The following is a 26,150-nucleotide window of genomic DNA, read 5'->3' as shown; positions in this document are numbered from 1 at the left end:
CGAAAAAGTGTCTCCGGTGCATCTGGAGTTTTTTTTTCGTCTGACAGGAGGGAGGAGTTTCCTCGTTGTAAATGTAACTTTCAAGTAATGTCTGGCCTTTAACTATTTTTATTTTTATGGGTTCATTTACTGATGCTTTTGGGCAGAATAGTTCGTTTAGCTCGGGATCATGGTATCATGATCGTGGTATCACGATGAACTTGTGCATTTCATTGGTGAAAGTTAGCTATGACCATTATTTCAGCCCAGAATGACACTGAAGTTGAAGAACTACAGACAGGTTTCATCAATAGTTAAGACATGTTTGCAAGAGTTTGGCAATGTGTCTTTGTTAGCACCAAATGTTTGTCGCGAAATTAAATCTTTCGTGTCAGCCGATAAGCTAGTTTGACGTTATTGATTTATTCACTATAAGCTATAATTCCAACTAATATCCTAAAAATTAGAATGCAACTGATCTTTAAAGATGTTATTGAATGTTAAAAATTTCAAATTTTGTTTTTTAAGCTTGCTGTCGAAATAACCGTTCACCAAAACCTCGGTCCAAAAAATTTGAAAGTTTGATACACGATGTCTTTTGCTGTCCTTAAAGGCATTCTTAATAATAATACTTTCATACAGAGACCGACTGTATGATTCAAGCCCGTATTGCAACTTTAATGCTGCTGTAGTACGTAAGCCAGAGAATAAACATAGTTAAAGCGTGCTTAATTGGGCTGCAAGCTAAAATCTACTTTTATATTTCAACAATTCATTGAGAAAAAGCTTTCTTTGAATATTTGTCGAAAATTAAGAATTTCTAACAGATTCCAATATTAAACTTAACTTTAAGTCCAAAATTTTCGCTAAACGGTTTTCTCCGTAAAATAATACGCAATGTACTTCCTGACACAAACGCTATTAACAAATATTTCCAAAACGAACCCTTTTGCATCGTTAATATGAAGGAGTTTCTTCAATTTCACTTCTACTTGCATAATTAAGAGGTAAGGTCATAAATGAGGTATATGTCGTTGATTGAACCTCTACCCTCCAATATTAAATGAAATAAATTGAACAACTTTCATCATTCCTTGTCCATCATCATATCAAAGTTAACATAGTTCTTGCCGTCGTAGATTTCCAAGTTCACATATGTCTGGAGAAGAGATAAGATAAAGACAACACCTGTCAAAGAATGTCTTGTTAAATTATACTGAGGGGAAGTTTAGTGAGTGAATCCTTCTGAGCTAGGAATCATTCCTAGACTTTTGTATGGTACCCTTCCCCTCCCCCTTCAAGCATAATAAAACACAGTATCGAAAGGAGGGAGGGATAAAATCTCTCAAGGAGGGAGGGGTAAAACCTCTCAAGGGGGAGGGGGAAGTCAAGGAATGCTATAACCAGGGGTTTTGATATAAAATGACAGACCAAAAATATAACCTCAGGGGAAATAATTGCAAACAAACCTTATGATCATCCAGCAGTCGTTTCATCGCAGAGCAAAGCCACTGGAATGTTGGTCTCTTTGAGGGCTCTTCTTCCCAACACTCCTTCATAATCGAATACCTGAAATAGGAATGACTAATTTTTATGGAGTAACTCTTATTTTCTTGACATTGATACTATATCATGTTTACTAGTTTAAAGAGAACGGGTAAAAAATGAAGAGGACAATTTACTTTCAACACCCAATATTAGCACTCTGAGTTCATGTTTCCGAGTACGCTTAAATAACATCATCTTTCGCCAAACTACCTCGCTTAAAATTTACCATCTTCATTCATCATCGCGCAAAGGAATCACATGTCGATTCCTAATGCTAGCATCATGTAGAAATGTTTCACCATGGGCCTAGTTCAGTAAACCGCCTAGTCTACCACGAGGCTCCTGTCAGTAGCTCAGTGGAGTTCTCTTTTCCGAGTATGCCTGAGCCATTTACTGAATAACGTCATTACTCACATAATTTACTCCGTTCATCCGAAACAATTAACATCACTATCTGAATAACAAGAAGTGCATCTCGCATGACTTTTTAAGTCAGAATTCTCATTATATCTCCCAGTTAGAACGTACAATATGCTTGGTTGAAAGTCATGGACCTCGATTTTTCCGCTTGGATTTATGGCCGCATTAGAGCCTTAAATCTGAGGGAAAATTTAATGCAGTCCGTAAAATGTATTTCAGTATTCAATTTTAGCTAAGTAAAACTGAGAAGTCGTAGAAATAACAAATATTAAGTTTAAATTTGTGGAAAACAGTACTCTAAAATATAAATTCTACTCGTACTCACTTTTCGGCAGATATAAATGCTTTACCTTTGGCGGTAGGCGGCAAGAAAAGTTTAATTTTTAACGTAAATTTCCTGCTTTATCTTTCTATTTGCACGGTAAGACAGTGCAGTCCGCAGGTATACTTACAGTTCTTGTGAGATGTGTGCTGGCCTTGGCATACGGTACCCTGTCTGCAACAAATTAGCAGTTTTTCGAGATGTTTTTCCAGGGTAAGGTGACTCACCTGAAACGATATGTGTAACAAAAAAGTTGACAGTGCTTCAACATCCTGTCCCTCAAAGGGAAGATTCTTTTAAGAAAATTGTGAGGGAATTTGTATAAAACTTGGGCAATCCGGTTTGCCCGGTTGGAAATGCATTAGAATAGCCTCTCCACGAGAAAAGGCTGGGGGGGAAGGGGGGTGGTTGCAAGTTTGCCGCTTCATTCTGGTTTTCATCCGACCCATTATCACTAAACCTCAAAATCCTGCCAGGGATCTTTAAAGTCAGTGAATCTACAATAGTTTTGTTCAGCGTTAACTGCCATGTGAAAGGCATGTTATAGTTAATGCGTTATGTCCCGTGGTCAGAGGGAAGTTCTCCATATTGCTCTACATACCAATGGTAAACACCTCCCACATCACAATGCCGTAGGACCATCTATAGAATATAGAAATATTCACATAATCTTAATCCATAAGTTGTTGTTTGGACTTTATGATCAATCTCCATATAATACCCTTCATCACGCACTATAAAATTTGAAATTAATGAGTGCTGATTGGCCAAAGAAAAGAGCTTGTTCTGATAATTATAGGTTTTTCATACATCGGGTTCCCTGGACATGCAGTGGCTATACTACCGCGTCAAATTAAACTCTGTGAAACTATTTCCGAAAAGTGTCAACAACACGTATCAGTCTCATACAATGCGGTTGTGTCGTCAAGAAATTAAGGAAAACTGAAATGTTGGGTGAAGATGAAAGAACATAAGACACTTCTGCTCTTCAACCGATTCTCGTAAAACTTTGCCAAATCACCATAGAGGTTAATAAAGCTGCTAAAAACTTCAGGCTTAACGGGTTAGAGAAAAAGAAGGTAGCAAAAACTTACACATCGCTCATAGTAGTTGATGTTCCATAGAACAGAGATTCTGGAGGCATCCACTTAATGGGAAGACGAGCCTTGAAATTGGAGAACGGCAAAAATGTATGAAAAGAACAATGCTATGAGAACTGAAACAATATACAATTGAATATTATCTTTCGAAGAATTTACAGTAGAGGATCAACTGAATAAAGAGGGAGGATAGTGAAAGCTATTTATAAAATTGTTTGATTAGAAGGTTTATTTAGAGCTGACCTGAGTTTTTCTTGTGTAGATGTCTTCTTCCAAACCACGTGCTAAACCAAAGTCTGATATCTTACACACTTTGTTGTCACCCACTAACACATTTCGAGCTGCTAAATCTCGATGAACAATCTGAAACACAACATGCGAGAGTTATTCAGAGACGTCTTGAGAGAAACATAAGCTCTTTTAATTTTGTTCTCAATTTTCATTTTCAACCCTTTTTTCAACTCTCTTTTTCGTACAGATATTCATTTGCTATTAAAAATGAACCTCCATAGTGGCCTACCATTCAGCGATCACCCCCTTCATGCGGTCAACTATCAAATTCCGGCAATTCAAACGGAAGAATTCATGGTTGTTAGTAGAGATGTAATTTCTATTCGAGCGTTCAACAAGTAAGCTCACGAGTGAGCGCGGCTAACTTTCAATTTACAAAGTACTCAAGTATTGAATGTTTATTGATCTTTTCAGGTACGCGGCCAAAATCGGCTTAGTGGCAAATCTTCCTGTTGTAGATTTTCGTTTTCAACCGTGAGAAATTCCATTAGCAAAGCCACTGATTATGTAACTTTCGGTTTTTTTTTTCGTATTTTGGTTGTCGTCCCCTATTAGCCATGACAATTTTTCAGTATTTTAGCAGCCATGATCCGAGGCGTAAAAATTTCGACAAATTACCTTCGATTGAGAATGACGAAGGTATTCACGGAGTGGCAAGAAGAGGCGAGTGACGTGTAAGCAGCTGATTGGCGATGTCAAACACACGTGAAATTATCGTATTTTTCACGTGTGTTGATAAGGCTTTTCTCAGGATTGGAAATCCTTGAATAACACCACAGTTTATACAATAAAAGAATTTAAAGTTCACGCCTAAATGTTCGCCCAGGTAGGCGAGTTCCTCATAATAAATCAACATTCATGCAACGTACAATAAACAAATCACGTCAGGTCGTCTTACAACCATGTATTATTCCCCATTTATCATTGTCCGCGCCGAGTTGGTATTGAAATAAAATGTAAATTGTGCGATCAAAGTTTTCCCAGTTTGGCCACATACTCTTAATTAAACTTCGCTAACTTCTTTTACACAGAGACTCCGTTAAGGGTGATTATTTTGCATAATAAATAAAGGAACGATGAAAAATGCAAAATGTATTGCGATCATACAGTACTTTTAATATCCACCCTTTTGCAAACATATGAGTTTCTAGGAATAAATAGGTTCCTTGTGATTTCCTCGTTTTTAGTGGTGAAAAATGTCAAGGTTACCTTCATTGATGCTAAATAATTCATGCCATCTGCGATCATCCACGCAAAAGACAAGAGGTCCTTCTCTCTCAGTGATGAACTTGGTCCCTTTTCTCCTGTGTTATAGGTATCCTCAATTCCTCTGCTTTTACGCAGGTATCCCAACAAATCACCATACGCTAAGTACTCCAAAACTATTAGGGAGGGATCTGGAATCAAATAAAAGCCCAAGGTTATTCTCGATCAGTCATTTAATCATTCACGTGCATCAGTTAATCATTAAGATGTACCTTTTTCAATACAGCAACCAATTAGTTTTACCACATGGGGATGAGGCTGCAAGGAGCTCATAAGGGCCAACTCAGTATTAAAATCTTGCACGTCTTTCGGCAGGGCATTATCTAAAACGTAATGTTAAGATACAAGCTAAATGATCAGGTTTACAGAAGAAAGCTGACGAGAAACTTCACCATATCTTTAACGGACTCGGAAAAGAGTACATACACAACTATATTTGAAAGCAAGATTGGATTAATTGAAACTGATGAATTCCGATCTATTAAAGACATTTGAAACATTTTTCAGCCAGTAAAAAAATGTGATCAACGTACCTTTTAGTGATTTAACAGCAACTTCAGTTCTCAAAGGTCCGTAAATCGCCTTACAAACTTGACCAAAGTTGCCACTTCCAAGTACTTGAACTGTAGTTAACTTTTGACGGTCAAGTTTAAAACCATCCACATTTTGATACTCATGAAGAGAACTGACTGGAATTTCTATGGAAAAATTCCCAATGGTAAGGATGATTGTGCAGTCTAAGAGTCTTTTTAGCAGAGAAATCTAACACACTTACGTTGCACTGTTTCTACAAAATTAATTACAGGCATGCAAAAAGCGAAAACAAACTAAGGCTCACTCTCTTCTGCACAAGGCAAATAAAGCGACTATATGGAGTCTTCCCTGATTATAATTATTATTAATTTCTTGTACTATATTTATCTCCTCAAGGGGGAAGTTTGTGCGCCTTTGGATAAAGACAACTTTACGGAGGGTTTAGATGAAATTTGACATTTGCTAACCCTCGTTCGGCCAGGTTACATATTCTACAAAATGGCGGACGACAGGGAAAAAATAGCTGTAAAAATCCTTGCCTTAGCATGCGCACGCATCCCCTGCCTCCCCCTCCCCTTCGAGTTGTCTCGCCTTCCCGAGACGAGTTCACAACCTCATGTAAACGGTCGGCTGAATTTTGTAAAGAAATAAGTGAAAAGTTAGCTCGCTTAAGGGAACTCGGGGGGAGGGTTGGCTCGGGTACCCGAGACCATATGAATGGGGCTTCACTGATTGAATCTTTTTCAGTTTTGTGAAATCGAATATTATGAGAATGCAGTATGTTTACATGCTTGGTTTACTTTGTTTATTTCCGGGGCATTCATTTTGGTTGTAATCTTTTGGTTTGTTCTATGATATAGTATGATATAGACTGGACTTACCATCATATACCCTAATGTTGGATTCAGCTGCCCTTTTCTCAGCAATTCGGCTTCGGCACCATCTATTCGCACAAATACGAAATTATTACAAGCGCCTTTGTGGTGATTCAATTTTAACCACGTATAAAATGTTTCACTTTCTGTTGCCTCAAACGATGATTATGACCTCAAGACGAAGATAAAGGAAACTTACTCGACTAGCTTGAAAAACTTTTAGCTAAGAAAAAAATTGAGCTACATATGTCATCTGAATGTTTCAGAAATTCTCAAATTTGACAATAACCTTTTATCCATCAAATAAAACACAAATTCAATATTTACTTGTGACTTGGTGACTTTCTTGTGTTTTGGTAAGTTCTTGTACAGCTCTAAGACATTTTAATTGGTTGAGAGTATTCTTCAACTTAAATTGTTTTCGGAGCTGAAATTTCGTATGTTCTGCTTTGCTATATACCTTCCAAACTTACCTTTTCCAAACGATATAACAAACGAAACACATGACGCAAAGTACTAGTAAGGCAGCCAATGTGTAGACGACCCCTAGATAGGTCTCAACCATGGAATCTTAACAGTAAATGTAAGCAAAAACAAAATTAGAATTTGTTTAACTCTCTTTAAGAGACGATGTCAAAAATTCACGCAAATTGATGGCACCAAGACTGTCAATAGAAATTGAGGTTTTTTTTTACCGCTAAGAGTGTATTATGACTTAAAATGCCAAACGTTGAACTGAAAGGGCATTAAATCATGCGTAATTCATCTCTGATCGTTTTTTCATACTTTTTTTAAGATTGCAAGAACCTAAAGAATTTATCTTTTCTTAACAGAGAAACTTAGATGAAAACTCATTACTCGTTCCTAGTAAACTAATTTCTTATTTTCTTTCTTCATAGTACCTTTCCAAAGAAAATTCCTTCCTTCAGATTCCTATCATTATTTCTGTCTAAAATTTCCGGCTTGATCTAGGCACATCAGGGTTATAGATAGATAGATAGATAGTTTTATTAAAATTACCCTTGCAGCCCGAGGGCTGAATTACGATAATTTTTACAAATGTAAAACGTAAATTAATTATAACTATAAATTATATAGTGATAAATTAAGAAAGTTAATTCTTAAGAATTTAACAATAATAAATTTTATCGTTATGTAAACACTAAATTAATTAAGATACAACTAAAATTATTCGAAATCAGATCAATTAATATATGAGTTGTAAAAGGACATGCTATTGGCAATGGCTTACAATAAAACTGTCTCTAAAATGATTGGTGTTAAACGCGGGACTTGGAACTTGCGATTTTTCCGTGTTCGCAACGTGTCAAGGTAAGGTGGCAGAAGTAGTGAATAAAGCTTGTGATTGTTGTTATTACTTATCTCTTGAAACATTGAGTTACCAATCGCCTCTCTCCTGTCATATAAGGTAGGTATGTTGAAAACTTCTAAAGCCTATCTATAAGATAAATCATTAATGCTTATTATACGTAGTGCTCGCTTCTGCAGGCGTTCTTACTTATTGGAGAGATATTGCGGTAGAGCGATATGAAAGACTGGACATGCATACTCTGCAACTGGGCGTATGCAAGTGGTGTAGAAACTTAGAAGGTCATTAGCGGGCACTTTCGCGCGCTTTAATTGCCTAAGAAAGTAGAGACACGCTGCGACTTTCTTACATATCATTTTTGCGTGCACATTCCAATTCAAATCATTCGATACTAGTAATTTAGCGAATGGAACAACCTCAATGTTCGTATTGTTGATAGTAACAGGCTCTAAAGTATTTTCTGACTTTGTGAATGATATTCTAAGTTCCTTGCACTTCGATTCAGTTTACTGGAAACCATCAGCACGAGACCTTGTAACAAATTCATTAACGCGCGACTGCATCGAGCTGGTTCCGTTCTTTTCCACACACTCAGCGAGGGTAGTATCAGGTCATTAATCATTATTAGAAATAACCAGGGGCCGAGTTTAGTCCCCTGAGGAACTCCTACTGGTACAGCACGCCATTCTGATACACAACTTCAACTCAATTTCACCCTTTGCCTTCCATTCGTCAGGAAATCCAAAATCCATCACTTGAACGATTCCGGAAAGTCATACGAGGAGAGCTTCTGGGCTAGGACATGATGATCAATTAAGTCAAAGGCTTTGCGAAAGTCGAACAGTACGGCACTCGTAATAGCCCCACTTCCGTCAGTCGATTTCAACCAGGAGTCCAACATAATTATAAGCGCATGTGTAGTAGAAGATTTAGGTGCGGCCCCAAATTGTTGAGGATAAATCCTCTCCAGCACAGTAGGTTTGACGTAAGTGTCAACCACATAACCTTCAGACGTCTTTTACAAAATGGGGGTTAGTGAAATAGGGCGTAAGTGCTTGTTTAATTTACGGACGGGCTTTCGCTTTAGCACGGGGACTACAGATGCATGCTTCCATGACGATGGCAAGCGTCCTCCACGGTACAAGTAGTTCAAGATGTCAGATACTGGACCAGCTAAAATGTCTGCGTGTTCCTTTAACAACCATCCTGGGATGTTGTCCGGACCGTTGGCTTTGAACGGGTTCAACTTTGATAGTTTCTTGCAGACTGACTTAACCGACACAACAAGGAAGTTTTCGGAGTTGTTACTGAAAGTAGTGCGCGGAAAAGCAGCAGGAAGCGGTGTGAAGCAGTGCATTGGCGATAAGGAAGCCTTACGAAAAAAACTAGGATTCCTTGAAATTTTTCTTTTACAATACTGGTTGATCTCCAACGTACTTAACCACCCACTTTCCTTTTTGGTCTATTATATAATCTCATATCTTTGCTGCTTTTCTACTCAAGTTCTATCATTTCAAAACTCCCCTATATTTAACCTAAAAAGAGGTCGTAATGCAGCTTTTCTAACTTGAGGTTCATGATAGTCCTCTTTTCGAATTCTTCGTGTCATGGGAGCCCAAGAGCTGAGAGACACAAAATCGACCGATATCATTTTGGGCTGAAATTATAGGAATAACTAGAAGGAAAATGCTCAAAATGAAATAGTTTAGAGAGTACCAATATGTCAATCTTACAAGTAAAGTGACTTTGCAACGAATTACACACACTAACTGCTCCTCACTGTAAGATTCTTCACTCCTGCAGGTCCTCTTCCGATCTGGTTTGTGGCGAATTTCACCATTGTGCTCCTGAGTTAAGCGTTTTCTTTACACAGTAACCAGTGATGGAGGGAAGCCCTTTACCATCAGTTGTAACCTCCATGCATGATACAAGTCATCCCTATCACTAACAAGTAACTTTCCAAGCGACTAAATATAGATTCATATATTCATTTTAACCGGGAGCTCATGTACTCAAGTGGAAATTGGTCCTGTCAAATTTGAATTCCATTTACTTTAAAACTTTTGCTCGTAATTGACTACGGAGTAATAAGTTGATTAGATTCTTTCCTTAGAGTAAAAGCTTCCACCATTTATTAAGCGCTATTGCAATGACTTATTAGATGTTAAGCGGGTTTTCTCTTCCTTCAAGATCGGCAACTTGTTTGTTTTGTTTGTTTGCTTGTTTGTTTTAAAAGGATAGTTTTAGATTTACATGGTGTAATTGTCGATTCAAGGATGGTTCTTCTCTTTGAATATGAATAGCCTCTTTTATCTTGAGTTGAAAACCGGTAGAGGCGTAATCTAAAACATGGAAGTTATCTGCTGAACACAAAGCGCAACAATGGGCAAAATCTTACAGATGCTTGAAAATGTGAAAGACCCTGTCCCTGACGGGCTCCGTTCACGTGTGGTTTGTAAGTTTGTATGTGCTGGCAGTAATATCTGTTACGTCGGTGAAACATGCCGGCATTTTTCCACATGTGTTAATTCTCTTGTGATTCTGGGTTTTTCTCACCAGAAATGTTCATAAAACAAAGTACTTGAGAGAGGGCCCGGTAGAGGTAGCGATATATTTGCATGAAATTTTACACCTGAGATGAGCACCAACATGGCGGACACTTAATTTGCATAAATGTACGACGTCAGCTGCAAACCGAGAATTGTTAAACATAAGCTCTCAGCTACTGGAAAACACCTGCGTAATGCCCATAATCAGAGGAACAAAGATCTACGCGAACAATTTACCATCCTTAAGAAGTGTCGTAGGAAATTTCATTGCTTATTTTACGAAATGCTCTTTATCCAAGGAAAAAAACCTAAACTGAACACTCAATCTGACTTAATTAAGGAGACTATTTAGTGCATACTCAATTAACACTCTCTACATTCCACATTGTAGAGTTTTTAATCACATGTAACGAGACTTTTACACGCTTTCTTAGTTTGTCTACGCAGGCACTCTCATTTTAATGTTTTCGTCTAATAAACTGAAAAAACGGCCTCGTCGAGCAGAGCCTTCTCATAGAGGTCTTCGCCTGCTGGGTTTGGTCGGTGTCACACACGGTAGCTTAGATAGCAACTATGTCAGTCTAATGGGTAGATTGGTAAATCAACGATATACAAACTAACCTTCTCTAAGTGTGAATGTCTTCACACCAGCAGGACCCCTACCAAGGTCGTTTATAGCAAATACCTAAGGAGAAGAAATCGAAAAGTCCTTTAAGAGGTGTCTTCCTCAAGAAAAAAAAAATTGGCGACTTCGAATGTTGTTAAACTTGAGGAATATTTCCTGTGGAGGTAAATGTGCAAATTATCATCCTATTGAAACCATCAGCAGTTTACCCCTAGCTAATATTACAGTTCTACAACTTTTCCGCTACTGCTAATAAATGTCGCTAGAAAAATAACCATGAGAACCGATGAACTTTCTTTTTCAGCCATGTTTTTCACTGCCGCTAACATTTCACCTAAAGAGTATCATTATTGTACCAAAACACTTAAAATATGAAGAACCGTGAGTTTAAGTTACTTTTTTAATTCTATAGGCTTTAGCACTATTGATTGTAATTCGACGTTAACCATCTGAATCCTAGCTGAATGCCATTTTTTTGCGAACTAAACTTGACTAATTTTATAAAAATAACTTTCTATTATTCAATGCGATGATTGAACTTTTGTGATCATTCTTAAATTCCCTGCAGTTTCTTTCTAAAATTTTAACCTAACTTAAACTAAATTAAAAATTATGTTTACCTGGAATTCGTAAGTTTTTCCCGCCTTTAAATCAAACTGTGCTTCCATTTTCTTGGTGGCAAGAGTCTGGGTTTCTGACAAATCATCTTCTCTTATATAAGTCACGTGGTACTCTTTAAGGACACCGTTCATGCTCTCAATTGTCCAAGATACAACAACAGCCGCTTTCGGTTGTTCAACAAACAATTCCGGTTTACCTGGAACTAGTTTTTCAACAGAGATGAATACGCCACCTTAAAATTCGGTAATTCACTGTTTGTTACTTATTTTCGCAGAAACTTTATTACGCATAGATGGAAGGGGCATATTTGACAGGACTATGATTTCGCGATGGGCCAAAAATATTTAGTAAAAGAAACTTAACACACAGACATTCTCAAAATTGGCAAAACCGATTTTTATCTTCCTTGAAAATAGTTTCCAAAGACAAAACCATATTATAATAAACGAAACTGAAAACTGTTCCTTTCCACAAAGCAGAGCTATACAAAAAGACATTCGAATGGATCCTCGGGAGGAAGAGCTCACTTGCCCTTTACTACCCTAGCAACTCCTGCTTTCTCCAATATTTTGGCAACGTAGTGCTCTCCCTCACTGCTCGTCAAGAATATTTAATTTGATGTGATTAATTTTTGTGAAAATCTTTTAGCTAGTCCTTAATTCCGCAATTTTTTGACAATCGCGAGACTTAAGCCCGGTCAAAATATGTAACAATAGGGTAATCAGAACTGATGCGATCTTAATACTCTGTGCTGTATCAATAACTGCAGAAAGGAATCAATCCTGTCTCGCTGCGGGTTTTATAGCCTTAGTGAGCTAGTTAAAGTTGGGAAAACAGTCGAAATTGTTCGTCTTGGAACGACGATTCGCACAAACAAGACTATGACCAATTAAGATTTGGGGCATCATTGGTCAAATTTTCAAGCAGCAAGGTCACAGAAGGCAAACTGTACAGTTGCCTTGTTTTAGTAAAATCTCCTAATGTTTGATTTCGTCTTATCACGGCTAAGTGATAGGACAAAATCAAAGAGAAAGAGCCAGTTGAAAAAATCTGAATTTTAGGATGATGTTATGAACCCTCATATTCAGACCAAGTTTTAAACCAAACTTATTGGAAAAGACGCATTAATACATATAGTTGTATGTGACCGTACCTGATCACAATGTCAGAGAGGGAAGCATACCGATAGGAAATTTGTATGATATTCTATTCAGTACACGAACCGGCACTAACCTGATCTGTTAGTCCTTACAGTTATTTCCGTGAAGTTTGCCTCAATTCCATATTTTCTCTTCGCCAAATCGCTTACTCGGTTTTTGGCGTAGATTTTCATGGTGTAGTTTATAAATGGAAACAAATTTCCAACAATAACGTGAGCAACGTTCAAGCCATCCTTTCTCGGTATGAAAATGACGTCACTCCCGCAAGCTCTATCTATGCACTTGTTGTCATTTTCACCTTCACACGGCTTACGGCAGTCGACGTCATAAAACACCTGGGTCTGATCACCGGTTACCGCACTAGGCTCCCATTTTAACTCCAACGCGCTTTGGTTAACGAAGATAACTTTGACATTTTGTGGGCCTGATGGTATGACTGAACATACACGTACTTATAAGAAGATGTGACGATAACAAACGGTGTCCTTTGTTTCTGTTGGGGGACTGTAAGTTTTCTAATTTACGTATAAATATAGTTAAGCTTTTGAAGAAAGAAGCAGTGCATACCATCAACACATTTTTTCTTGAAATATTTCCACATCTTCCATGTACGTCGGTTTGTGCAAGTTTTGCGTCAATATTAAAAAAATATTCGTCATTTTTAGGATTCTTTAAGGATGCGGTAGACCTTCGCGGGTATTCTTCCCAAAATTTGTTTCTTAACGTGCTAATTGAAACATAACCACCATAAACTATATATCTTTGGAAAGGTTATAAATTTCTAAATTGCGCAATTCGGCAAAAATTATTTCGTTTGAAAAACGTAGCCCGAATGGAAATTCGTAAACCGAATGGGGAGCGGCCATTCCAAATGGACGATGTTTCTTTGAGCAAATCAATCGCATGTCAATTTTGACCGCACGCACGATGAATGAGTTGCCGGTTATCGGATCCTTGTGTTTGCGCAATGATCTCTGTGATCGCCAAGGGGTAAACAAGTTGCTAGAAGGAAATATATGGCTTGTTGTTTCGACGTCCAAGAAACCGATTTTGGAAAGAGATCAAGCTTTTTAGCTGCTGTTTTATTATTAATTGATTAAGATAATGTTGATGCAAGGAAAGCGTAAGTTTTAGTTTTAATATAACCACGAAATAAGTTATTACACATACCGTTAAACTTCTCTCCAAGCGTAAAGTTTTTGGTGAGTATCGACATTACCTAAATCGATTCATGATAAAACGGCGGCGAAAAGGCGATGAACTTACTCCAAAACCGTTCATTTGGATGGCGAAACAACCTTCCGCCATATGTTTTCTTGTAGCAACTTGAAATGTGATCCCAGAAATCTCTGCGCAAACACAAGGATCATACTACTGGCAACTCATTCATTTCAATCCTTCTTGTGTGGGAGCAAGGCTTTCTTTTTGCTTTCACCTATGGACTCTTTCCCTTGTTGTCTTTTTCTGTTTTGAACGATTAATTGCTGCAAATTTTGTCACTGATTATTCGATAATTGAATTAGACAAGACTTTTATTCAAACGCGCTCCCATTTCACTATATAACTCGCTCGCATTTAATTCACAACTTGTTCTCTACTTTCGACACGTGATTAGCGTACTTATAAGACATATAAGGTCTAACTCTATCTCATGCACGAGAATCTACCCTTCAGATACAATAGCTTTATTTCATTTGTATTTTACTTTCCTTTTGGTAGATTCCTGACTTAGTTTAGTTTCTATTTCAATTTTGTAACTTTCATATTGTAACGCCACGCCCTTACTATGATCGGAATGTCGTCGTGAATCATACCAAGGTAATTTGGTATAAGCGAAGGTCTAACACTCGAAACGTCAGCTTTGAACCTTTTCACGGTGTCCAATTTATCATCTCCGTTGATAATACCAAATTACCTAGTTATACTCTTCCACCGACGCAACACCACAGTGTCTTTAGAAACGTACCCCCTTTATACCAGATTGTAGTTATCTTTGTTTTTCAAATAATTAAGAGAGGATGTCAACATCCATCGAACAAATTTGAAATATTGTGGCAAGTCGCCCAAAATTCGTTTTCTCTCCTACTTTCATATTTTTTAGCCCAATATGTTCTAATAATTGTGTAGTTTTTTTGCGAAAATATATTTTAGTTTTCGAGAAATGACTTTTTTCGTTCGACCGCTCAAATATGCAAATTTTCACCGTGAATATTACCCGAGTTGTGTGACCTCATGTAACAAATGTATTAGACTTACGGTATTTCTGTGAACATAATCGTTTGTTTTATCAGCTAAACTTAATCCCCTGTCGTTATTGAAGCTGTCAAAGAAATATTTATTTTTTGGTGAATATTTTTGTCCGACATACTTTTTCTATGTCGAAAAGTAGCATCAAAACAAAGACAGTTTTAACAATGACCGATATGACACAATCCACTGAGCTTCAAGCTTTTAAAAGACCAAAGGATGGTTATAAAGTTACTGTAAAAATTTCCTTGTGTGTTTGTGTTGTTCTATCTTGAGACGAACTCAAAGTCCGGCAAAATTTACTTGATAGCGACTATGAAATGTACATGGTACGCCTACTTGTCGCCACCGTTAATTGGCATAAATCACTACAATTTGTACAAAAGTCTAACATAATACTCTTACCTTGTTTATTTATGATTTTATTAGCCGTTTCGATTATTATATCACGCCCGGGTATTACTTTTTGAAAGGAGCTCAGGTTTTGCGTTGTGTTTTCCCCTCCCTTATTTATATCATAAGCTAGTCACGCAATAGTTGATACCGACACAAGTGAATATTTACCATTTATAAAGATTTTTGTTTACGTTGAATTGAAAATATTAAAATATGTGCTTTCTTCACTAATCGTTGTTTCAGCGGCAGCGAAGCAGTTAAAAGCGGGTTGTTGCTTCAACGCTACTGAAATTTTTAGTATTCAGACAAGCGAGCAAAGCGTGATGCTCTGGGAATAAAAACTTTTAGGGGCCTTTTACATGATATCCGAATGAACTTTGTACAATAACGAGTTCATACCGGTTGCCACATAATAACCAGCGTAACATTTATTCGAAATGAGTCATTTCTGAGTGAGTTTATTGGGGTTTTCATTACAGAACGAAAAACTCATTCTGTACGACCTTTTCTACCTGTACAATGTAAACGCGGCACGGCTCTCATATTTGTATGAATCCTTTGTAGGAGCGAGGGAAGCATTGAAAAAGACAGAAAGGGACATAAAGACTTTTTTTTACAGGCTAATTGTTGCCACTCCCACACGGATAAGACTTAAGCACTTTTTATAATTTAATAGCGATCGTTTTCGAAATTCCAGGCGCGCACCCCCGCCCTCTTATGTAAAGGGTCCCCCGGGGATGCTAATACGTGCAGCACACTTGACATTCAGCAAGGACAAATTCTGATGTGATTTTGGCGAAGAGAAATATGTTTTGTCGGCGTCTAGTCGCTAGTGCGGAAGGGCCCTTTACCACCGTGTGAATAATTGCGCGTCCCTCCAGACGGCGGAGAGCCAACAAAGTGTTCAGACATTACTTCAGAAAACTCCGCCTCTGACTGAATTTTTGGTAGCCTATTGACCAATTCCTAATCGAAACTTAACTCTGACGTCACGCGTAATTTTGCTCACGGTGGTAAGTAGCCTACTTACCGAAGCCAGATTGTATGAATTTTCCAGACATCTTGAGTACTATCTGTGATACACGCATGCTAATTCCCCTACCAGCTTTTGGAATCGACTGAACCCTACCATTAGTATGGCCGGACATTTCTTTTGGCACCCTTCATCTGCTATTGGAACCACGATTCCACCCAACACCGAGATTTGACCTGTGAGTGGGGCAATTTGTAAAATCATCGACATCTTTTGGCGTCTCGAAGATGCCGGCACGCGACAAAACAAGATCAACTTCATTTTCTGGATCTGAAAACTTGCAACTCCGCAAGTGACATGAAATGTCTTTTTAACAATTGCGCAAGGGAACGACTTGGTCTTCTCGATAACTAACCCCACAAGTTCCACCAGCGAACGATTTCACTAAATAGCAAATCTCTATGTTAGCATGTAAGATGAGACGCTTATAAAACAGATCAGTTGGCTAAATCAGTATGTAGCTTGTCAATCAAATTGACCACTTTAACCATACTTTGACTTCAGCCAGCAAAGGAATCATTGATGGATCTGGACATTTTAGTTTTCTGAGTGCAGTAATTCCTGAAAGGTTTTTCTAGATGTCATGCAAAGAGGAAAAAAAACCCATCTCTTAGTATTTCGGAGGTTGATTCATTGAATTTCTGTGTCACGCTTGTCAAGCAACTGATATAACAAGTTAGAGAAGATATATAAACTGGAACTCAAATCTGGCTAGAATGTGGTAGAGCATAATTAAAGTGATTATCGAAACAGCTAATAAAATCATAAATAAACAAGATAAGAGTGTTATGTTAGATTTTTTTGCAAATTGTAGTGATTTATGCCAGTTAACGGTGGCGACAAGTAGGTGCACCATGTACATTTCACAGCTTGAATAACGACAGGGAATTAAGTTTAGATGATAAAACAAAGGATTATGTCCACAGGAATACCGTAGGTGTAGTACATTCGATACATGAGGTCACACAACTCGGGTAATATTCACGGTGAAAATTTGCATATTTGAGCGGTCGAACGAAAAAAATTATTTCTCGAAAACTAAAATATATTTTTACAAAAAAACTACACCACAATAACTAGAACATATTGGGCTATAAAATATAAAAGTAGGAAGGAAAACAAATTCGGGTGACTTGCCGCTGTTTGTTTGATGCATGCTGACATTAGCTCTTAAATATTACAGGAATCGTGCATTTGTTTGTACCATTCTCCATTCACGTACTTGTTTTTAACACAAAGATCTCCACGAGCAACCGAGATAAGGAGATGCTTACGCTTCCTTGAAATTCAAGGACCATGATGTTTAGTTGCAAGATACCCTTCGGAACTCATTTTTGCTGAATCATTTTTGTTGACATGTCATAATTGCACTTTGGCGGGCTAAAGAATTCAGTGAGGGAATTTCTCGCGCGCGTTTCAATATTTTAGCTAAATTTTCTTGAAAACTACAGTTAAAATTATAATGCTCGGTTGAAAAAAATTCGCCCTCGAGGGTCTACCTTATCCTTAATTTTACAAAGTAAAGGATTTAATTTTTTTGTTGCAATTGCTCAGTCAGCGGAAGGTGTAATTACTCATCCATGTACTCATTTTACTCTTCAACAGAAAAAAATAAATGAAAAACAGTCTTACAACATCTTATAACATCGGCGTCCTTACCAGTGCAGTTAAAGCCATTCCGGTCGTTGTATTTTCCATCTGGGCAACCTGAAGTGGGGAATAAGACGAATATATTAATGAAGCCTTCGTCAATTTGAGTGAACTTCACACAAGCGTTTAAAGTATTTTTTATGCAGTATCCAATGACGTAAGCAAAGCCAACATCATAAATGAAAGCAATCTTTTAGTCATTATTATCGTAAACAAGTCACTTTTAAAAGACCACGAGAGTTAAAAGGCAAAATCCTAGTTATTTTTGTTCTTTTTTTGTCATGAATTTTCAAGTTATATACCTTTGCATTCTCCTTCACTATTTTCCATGTCCTCTCTGCATATACATCTTCCCTTAAGCGAACTGATGTTCCAAACGCCATCGCTTCGGCAGGCCGCAGTTATGTTACCTTGATAGTGGACGGCATTTGCCACGCAGGTACCCACTACTAGCTCAGCATTGTTTGCTGGAGCCGTAAATCGTGGTAAGGACACTAAGCCACTTACAACAGTAAATTCTGGGCAAAGGTAATAACTAACGGTGACAGAATGAATAGAGCTACATGAACCTTGATCATGAAAGGCCAGAACGATGTATTTTCCTCTTACTTCAACCCCAAAAGTATTTGTTATCCTGGCAGACAGGCTAAGGATCGGTGCAGTTATTTCAGCAATTTTTTCATAGGTAACATTGTTCCGTAAAGGGTCAGGTGCAATTGGAGTCATAGACTGATGGATATAAAAGTCGAAATATTCTTTACAAAAATTATCTCCGGCAAGTGCTGTACAGTTCCTTGTATTGAACTCAATGGTGAAATCGACCTTTTCTACCACGCTTGGTACTGCGATAGGATTACTGACGAGCCAGGCATTTGGCTGTTTGCCACTGACTTCACAAGTCGCGTACCCTGGGTTTCCCGAAACATCTTGTATCTTCAACCACTGTTCAAAAACAATGATAAAATAATAGCATTTCAATCCAGTGGTTTTTCCGGCTGGTCAGTGTTTTAAAGTTTGTCGACTTATGGGTGGGGACTGTTAAATAGAGCTTCGAATTTTCACCCTACTTTAAACATACAATATACCAGTCCGGGCCATGGACAGTTATGTCTATACTTTTTATTCCACCGTGATATGATTGTTCTAGAGAAAACGAAAATTAACCAGTGTGGCCAATGGAAGATTGGCACGATACTTTTTCCCCTTAGCTTTTTCTTGGAGGCCATGCTGCAATGACGAGGGCAAGAAAAACAAAATTAAAAATTTCAAGAGGGACATCATTGGCTAATTTAGTTATGTATTACTGTATTCAATAATGATATCAATAATTTATTTAACCACGTTATCGTCTAAAAGCACAAGTGCTCGTTCAAAATGCGAATCTGCATTAAATCTACAATTACAATAATAAAATCTAGTATGAAAAGAAAAAAAAATAAATTAAAAACAATAAAGAAAGAAATTAAAAAATATTTAAAAGAATTAAAAAGTATAAAAATTACAGCTGAATTGATCTTAGCTTAGACTTAAAAACATTAAAAATCAGCCAACTTGACATCTTCTGGAAGTTTATTCCATAGTTGAGCGCTCTTGTAAGTAAAAGAGTACCTCATAAAATTAAGATTCATATCAAACTCTTCCCCCAGTGCGACGAACATTTGTTTTTCCCGGTTCCAGGTGTACGCAACCACTAACCCCACGTAATGCGCATGCTCTCCGTTACGAATTTTCAGAATGGCGGACAAGTCAAAGAGGGAAATTAAAAAACAAAGAGATTTTGCAATGAATTCTCAACATACACCCTCGTTAGAGAGGCGAATCCACGGAAGAAAGATACAAAACTGTATGATATTGAGATCGATATGATATTAAATTGATACCGAGGGCCCGTTTAATTGCCTTCCGCCACGATTATTAGCTTTCTTGACAGCTTTCTGAAGACAGAATACTTTCTTTCTGAAGACTTCTGATATGCGGCTATTGATTATTACACCTCGTATACCTGATTGCCCAAACACTTTGTTTACGATTGTTTAAAGGACCGACTCATGGTTCTCCGTCTTCGTCTTGACATTGCTTTCAAATAGTATAGACTAGTAAGCTGAAACGAAAAATTAATCAGGGAAGTTTGCGAAAAATCCAGCAAACAAGCTTTAAAAAGGCAATTATTTAGACTTCATACCTCAACGAACTTCACAAATCTTACTTGTTTATCTTGTAAGTAAACGATGGCAGATTAATTCCCGAAGCGCTTCCTGAGTTTCCCGATCCCTCTCCTACTGCTTTCACGCTTATAAAACAGGAAAAATCAAAAGGAGGAAGATACAGCTGTTTTGAAACGCCATTTGACGAAGGTAAATCTGCTTTTTGTTCGACACTTTACATATCAAAACAAAGGAAATTTGTTCCTCTTTCTGATTCTGGCGGTACATTTTTAATTTGCGCCTGCGTAAAATAGATATCGCCCGAGACCCTTCGCTCGGTCGTGTTTTGATAAAAAACGCCTTGTTAATTTCACGCAACCGCTCGGAGAAAAGGTAAAAATGACGAGGGAAAAACTTTACCTTCAAGTTAGAAAATTAGCGAAATAGAAAGCCACAATATTATAGTTTAATATTTCAGAGGTACATTGAGTGCTTTTTCCCTAGAGAATCCGCACGAGTGTAAAACATTCGAAAATTACACTCGATTTGAGTGGGGTGTTGACTACATTTATGTTAAGACTATTTGTACCCCATGAGTTTGATATGAATTTGGGAACGCAAAGATTCCCACCATTTCCTCTTAAATTGTAAGACGTTTCTATTATGTTAAAAAAGTCTCTAATGTATTTCGGCCCTATATTCCTAATGCATATAAACAATAAGATCAGAGATTGCTGCTTTTTCCTGCACTCTAAAGTATCCAACTTACATATATTTATGAGGTCTTAAAGATAAGACAATGATTTCCCGTGCCCTGTCAGTGTCCTTAATATGTCATGATTGATGTCTTCAACTTTATTTGCCTGAACTTTCCCCACCCCTAATAGGAGGGGACTACAGTATTCTAGATGTGGTAAAATGAAAGACTTGTATTGCAAATCCAATTTTCGACAGGCATGTCATCTCTATTCTCAGACCCTGCTATGTGTTTCACGTATACGTATTTTGTATGGTATCATCGATCTATTGAATTTTGGCGGTGTTGGAACGCCATAATTTTGCAGAGTTTTGTTATCAAATTTTATCCGTTTCCGGTGAGATGTCTAAACGACACTTCGTGGAAGGTAGCGACTGATAAAATAAAACATTTAATTAAAATTCATATTTTATTTCCACATGAATGTTAAAGGAAATATCTCGTATTAAAAGTAGTTCTCCTAGAATTTTAAAGAACACACTTCAACCAGCTTTAGCCGCCGGTAGTTTTTTGCTTGATTTGAAGGGCCCCCTCTAGCGTTTTTCACACAAGGGGTCTTTTTCACGATGACATGTCTACAAAAAAAGATCGTTTGAAGACTAAATAAATTTTTGTCGATCTGAGTTTTCCCGGAACTGGGAAATGGATCACTCGCTAAAATGGCCTCGTTTCAACAAAGCAAGCGGTCAGAAAACAAGCGATGCACTGTGCAAATAAGGTGAATTATTTCTTATTAAGAATTTGACTGTATTTTTACTTCCTGAGAACGGTAGTTAATATTCCCATAAAACTCTTCTTTATTTTCGCCATGACACTTATGTCGCAAGATGATCATCTCACAGCTAGAGCTTGGGCCGCCTCTAGTCACAACAACAACAGCCGTGCACTCGGACTAAACCAACGTGCACTCGACTTCTGTTTTGATAAATTTGAAGCACAGATATCGACCGGAGGTTTGCCGTAATTTTTTTTTGTTTTCTCCAAAGGAAAGTGTTGCACCGATACATTTTTAAATTGCTTAGAAGTATTTAGGCAAGAGAGACAATAGACTACAAATACCTGTGTGAGTTCAGATAATTTAGTTTTTTTTTCTGTTAAAAAAATTAGTACACAAAGTGTCCTATCTCAACCCGCCCAGCCGAAAAATAAAACCTCTTGAATGCTACGTATGTCAAGGTTTATGGTAACGATGTGTGCCCTCAACCATCCGAAACAAGTCATCGCATCTCGACTTTAAACTGTGATTTCTCCCTCACACTTCAAGCGACGCCATTTAAACTGCTCTTGACGCGAAGCTCTTTCTGCTGTGTTCTTTCAAATAAACTAGGTCAAGGGCCTTAAATATCCGAGACGAGAATGCAGGATGAAAGTGTGGGGCTAACCTAAGTTTTTTTTTTAAATTGGACCGTGACGCTATGTATCATGACGTCATGGTATAGAAAAAACTATCTATGGCCTGGACTGTATACCGCTTGATATTAATGCTACTGAGCATTTTGTCTTTTATGAGAAGCAGGGGACTTGAGAAAGCTGTTTTAAATCAATAACGGGCAGGGAATTAGAATACTGAAATCGCCGATTTAGCTCACACTGAGCACATTAATGCCGGGGCGGATTCAGGTCTTAGTTAAGGGAGTTCAGGGAATTGTCCGCCAAAGTTGGATCCTTTTAGTTATGGGGCGCACACTTACAGGAGACTAATAGACCGGATCTTATGTGTAACTGTGTGCATGATTTTAGTCGTATGAAATAAACTTTTTGTTTAAAACTGAGAGCCATCTTCTCCGGGACTACCCCGCAAACGCAACACAAATGAAGGCAAATGGTTAATATGGAAGGAAAATAAAACAGTAACGCATGGCTCGGAAGCTTAACGGCTTGAAAAATTCAGCAAAAGGAGTGTACCACAATACCCACCTGAGATAATACTGTCCAATCGTCCCACTTTTTTCCCGATGTCGGCCTCTTCTGTATAAAGACTTAAAAGGAAACAACTTTATTTGTGGGCAATATGTCAACATTTTATGTAGATATAACACTTGAAAACTTTGCACCTCATGCCAATTAGAAAGTTTATGACGCAAATTTTGCGTTTGGTGAGTTTTTCAGTTTATTCAGTCTATAATCCTTGTTCATACCATATCACTACCAAATGCTTGCATGCAGAAGATGTGGCACAGCTTATATATATCTCTTTGAAGATATAATTTTCTCAACGAATTTCGTAAAACACGCTTATTCCAAGTTTGGCCCGAATTCACCGTCATGTTGTAAGATAGAAACCAATTCTCAGAACTAAAGATTGGTTTCCTTGTTTTTCCGATTTTTTGCGGAGGACGTTTGCGTCCTCATCAGGTCGTCATTTACCTGATAATTTGTATGAAATAATACTGTACGGAAATCTTTATCAGAAAGTATTACAGCATTACATACCTTTATCTGCAAATGAGAAGTTTAAAATCTGCAGGAGGGTAATGATTGTAACCAAGCAGTAATCCATGTCCTTGATACTGCACCTTTAGCTACAAAGGAAAAAAACGTAGTGGCTTACCACATTTTGAAAGGAAAAGATGAGTTTATAATTTTTGATCGATTAAATTCGTATGCTTTATTAAAGAAATTGATACTACACATTTCTCCAGTGGAAACCGATTTCTTGATAATTTATAATTCATTCAGCTACTCTTCCTGTACCACATCGATATTTTTACTCGAGCTTAAATAAATTGATTGAATATCGCACTTTCTCTAAATTAAATCTAGGTACATGCAATCGGTGGATGTCCCTTCCTCTTGGTCACATTCATAACATTAGATGTACATTTGCATTTTTCAGAATTTATGAATGTAGATCGGATTAATAATGTGCATGGCTTCCTTGACCCTCGATTAGTGGAGACACACAAGGAGGTAGTAATTGTGATGGGCTCGTTTCAGACAAGTCACGCACTCAGTAAGCGGAAATGAGAATAACAAAAATGTAAACAACAATTTTGAAAATGGCAGCAACGAAAGACAATCCTATTTTTCCTGAAACCATACACCAAGGATCTCATCAAGAAAGACATCTTGAACCTACTGATTTGAACCATGCTTTCACTGCAACAGTCATGTTTTTCTCAGAATATCAGGCTTAAGTGCCTTGAGCGCCTCCTATGCATATTTATGGTAATTTAGTGTTAACAAAGTAAATTAGCCACCGTAAAGAGTTTAGAGACTGGAGCTTCGAGCGTTAGCCCTTCGTCAGAGCAATTGGAGGAGTTACGCCCGAAACGCCAGCCCTTAAAACTCTTTACGGTGGCTAATTTACGTTTCAACTCAGTTGTTAACACTAAATTACCTGTTATACTCTGCCACCGACGCAGTACCACAGTTTCTTTCGAAACTTACCCCCTTTATTCATCTATGCATATTTAATCACACTCATTAATCTTGATGGGCTCGACTGAGTATCATTTATTAAAACAATTTCAACGTCACTTGTATTCTTCTGATCGGCTGCGTCGACCTTTTGACGGTCGTTTGCTACCTCTTTAACCATCCGTTTTTGTGTCAGACACTGAATCTCACTCAGAGAAGATCGAGCTTCCTTCGCACTAAGCTGTGGTCTTAAAGAAGACTCGATTCTGATACGTTAAGAAAAGCTGCGTAACTGGTGATAACGATGTAACAAGAAACTTGGCCCGTACTCGGGAGTGACTAACGTTTTGAACAATTAAAGTGCATCCGAGTACTGCTAAATATTATAAAAAGACTTTTTTCCTGGACCAAATCGATTTTAATGAAGGAGGCAGCATTAGAGAATCTGCGTAATTCTTGCTTATCGTAAAGCGATTATCTATCCATTATAAATTGTCCGTATCTACTAAGTGTCAATACATACCTGTACAGTTTTGATGATTCGTAAATTGACTAATATCCTTACTCGCGTAAAGATAATACACAAAAGGGCTGATGACCTATAAACCCAACCAACTAAGTCGTATGATAATAGCTTACACTCTAGACTTTCACTCGTTATCCGCTGTTGATTAAACCTTGCGCCAGAGATACCTTTGGTCTGCGCTAATATATAGGAACAGTAGTTACTTAGTGTAACAATCATATAGTGGTTTATGTACAACTACACAGATACTCACATTAAGAGCTGCATGACTGTCCTATCCCAAGCGGCAATGGTTTATCCCAGTGTCTTAAGCATGAAGTGACAAGAAAATCTTGTCCTTAATAAAATAATTGCCCGTACATTGTCGCGATTCTTCCAAAGGCAACCTTAAATTAATACTTTGAAACAGAGACCAACTGCACGATTCAAACCTCTGCTATACCAAATAAGTAGTTGTGTCGGAGACTTTGATTCGTGCGTGACACATGTCAGATGATGAGTGCGAACACTATGGACATTGAATGGTTTACATAATCAACGCAACCTTAAATGACCCTTTTAAACCAGTACTCGGCAACAACCAATCAAAATGTAGAAAATATCGTATAAGAGAGTGATTTCTTACAAATTTTGCAGAGTAGCTTTTTACACACCTGATGTAAATAAGCGAATACGAGAGCGAAATAAAACAGTTTAATTGAGTCTCGTTCATCAGAGTTCTATCCCTAGTAAACAGGACAAAGTTTACAAAACGTGGCACCTCCGGCAACGTGACAATTCTGAAGGATAACAGTAAGGACAACTGTTGTGAGTATAAATTTAGTCCTGATTTTCCGCCCGTGCGAAGATTGCGGAGATGGAAGCGACTGAAGCGAATCTAGATATCAAAGTAACACAGCTTAAAATGAGCATTGGTAAAACGAACACCATCGAAGAAACAGGGAAGTCAGAAGCGATCGAAAGACATTTGTCCACCCTACGGTCCCTCAGTAAAGAACTAAATCGAATGCGGATAGAAGTAGAAGCGACAAAACTAGGTGCGAAAGAAGAAATTGCCGACATCGAGGCGTGGAAAAGCGGAATCGACGCACAACTGGAAAAAGCGGATTGCGAAGTGGATAAAATGTGCACGTGGATCGACAACCGCAAAAGAGAAGCAGAAGCAATTGTCAAGCAAGAAGAACTTAAGTTTCACAAAGCGAAGATAGAGATGCAGGCAGAAATCCAAGTTGAGCCACACCCCCAACAAGCGACGACGACGCCAAGCGACATACAAGCCAAGCTGCCTAAACTGATGATAACGAAGTTTGACGGTACCTATATGGACTGGCCACGATTTTGGGGACAGTTCACAGAAGCAATCGATAAAACGGGCGCTCAACCGATCACGAAATTTACCTACCTTCGAGAACTACTG

At 37.9% G+C, this 26,150-nt stretch overlaps 1 protein-coding gene across 1 annotated transcript; it reads right to left on the bottom strand.

Annotated features, from left to right (window-relative positions):
* Positions 1–495: 495 nt before the first annotated feature.
* LOC136283265 (ephrin type-A receptor 3-like) lies at positions 496–24,853 on the bottom strand. Its single transcript, XM_066171819.1, has 19 exons — positions 24,731–24,853; positions 23,281–23,369; positions 22,765–22,826; positions 18,249–18,888; positions 17,956–18,003; positions 12,694–13,056; positions 11,460–11,662; positions 10,836–10,899; positions 6,809–6,905; positions 6,342–6,403; positions 5,460–5,624; positions 5,139–5,249; positions 4,870–5,057; positions 3,613–3,732; positions 3,364–3,434; positions 2,871–2,911; positions 2,400–2,496; positions 1,449–1,548; positions 496–1,138 (listed from the first exon to the last, which is right to left on the bottom strand). The coding sequence occupies exons 2-19, from the start codon at positions 23,345–23,347 to the stop codon at positions 1,067–1,069; spliced, it is 2,571 nt and encodes an 856-aa protein (XP_066027916.1). The 5' UTR covers positions 23,348–23,369; positions 24,731–24,853; the 3' UTR covers positions 496–1,066.
* Between the last annotated feature and the right edge of the window lie 1,297 nt (positions 24,854–26,150).

This window comes from Pocillopora verrucosa, chromosome 9 (assembly GCF_036669915.1).
Source record: "Pocillopora verrucosa isolate sample1 chromosome 9, ASM3666991v2, whole genome shotgun sequence".
In the NCBI taxonomy this organism is placed as follows: Eukaryota; Metazoa; Cnidaria; class Anthozoa; order Scleractinia; family Pocilloporidae; genus Pocillopora; species Pocillopora verrucosa.
This window is presented reverse-complemented; position numbering and strand designations above follow the sequence as displayed.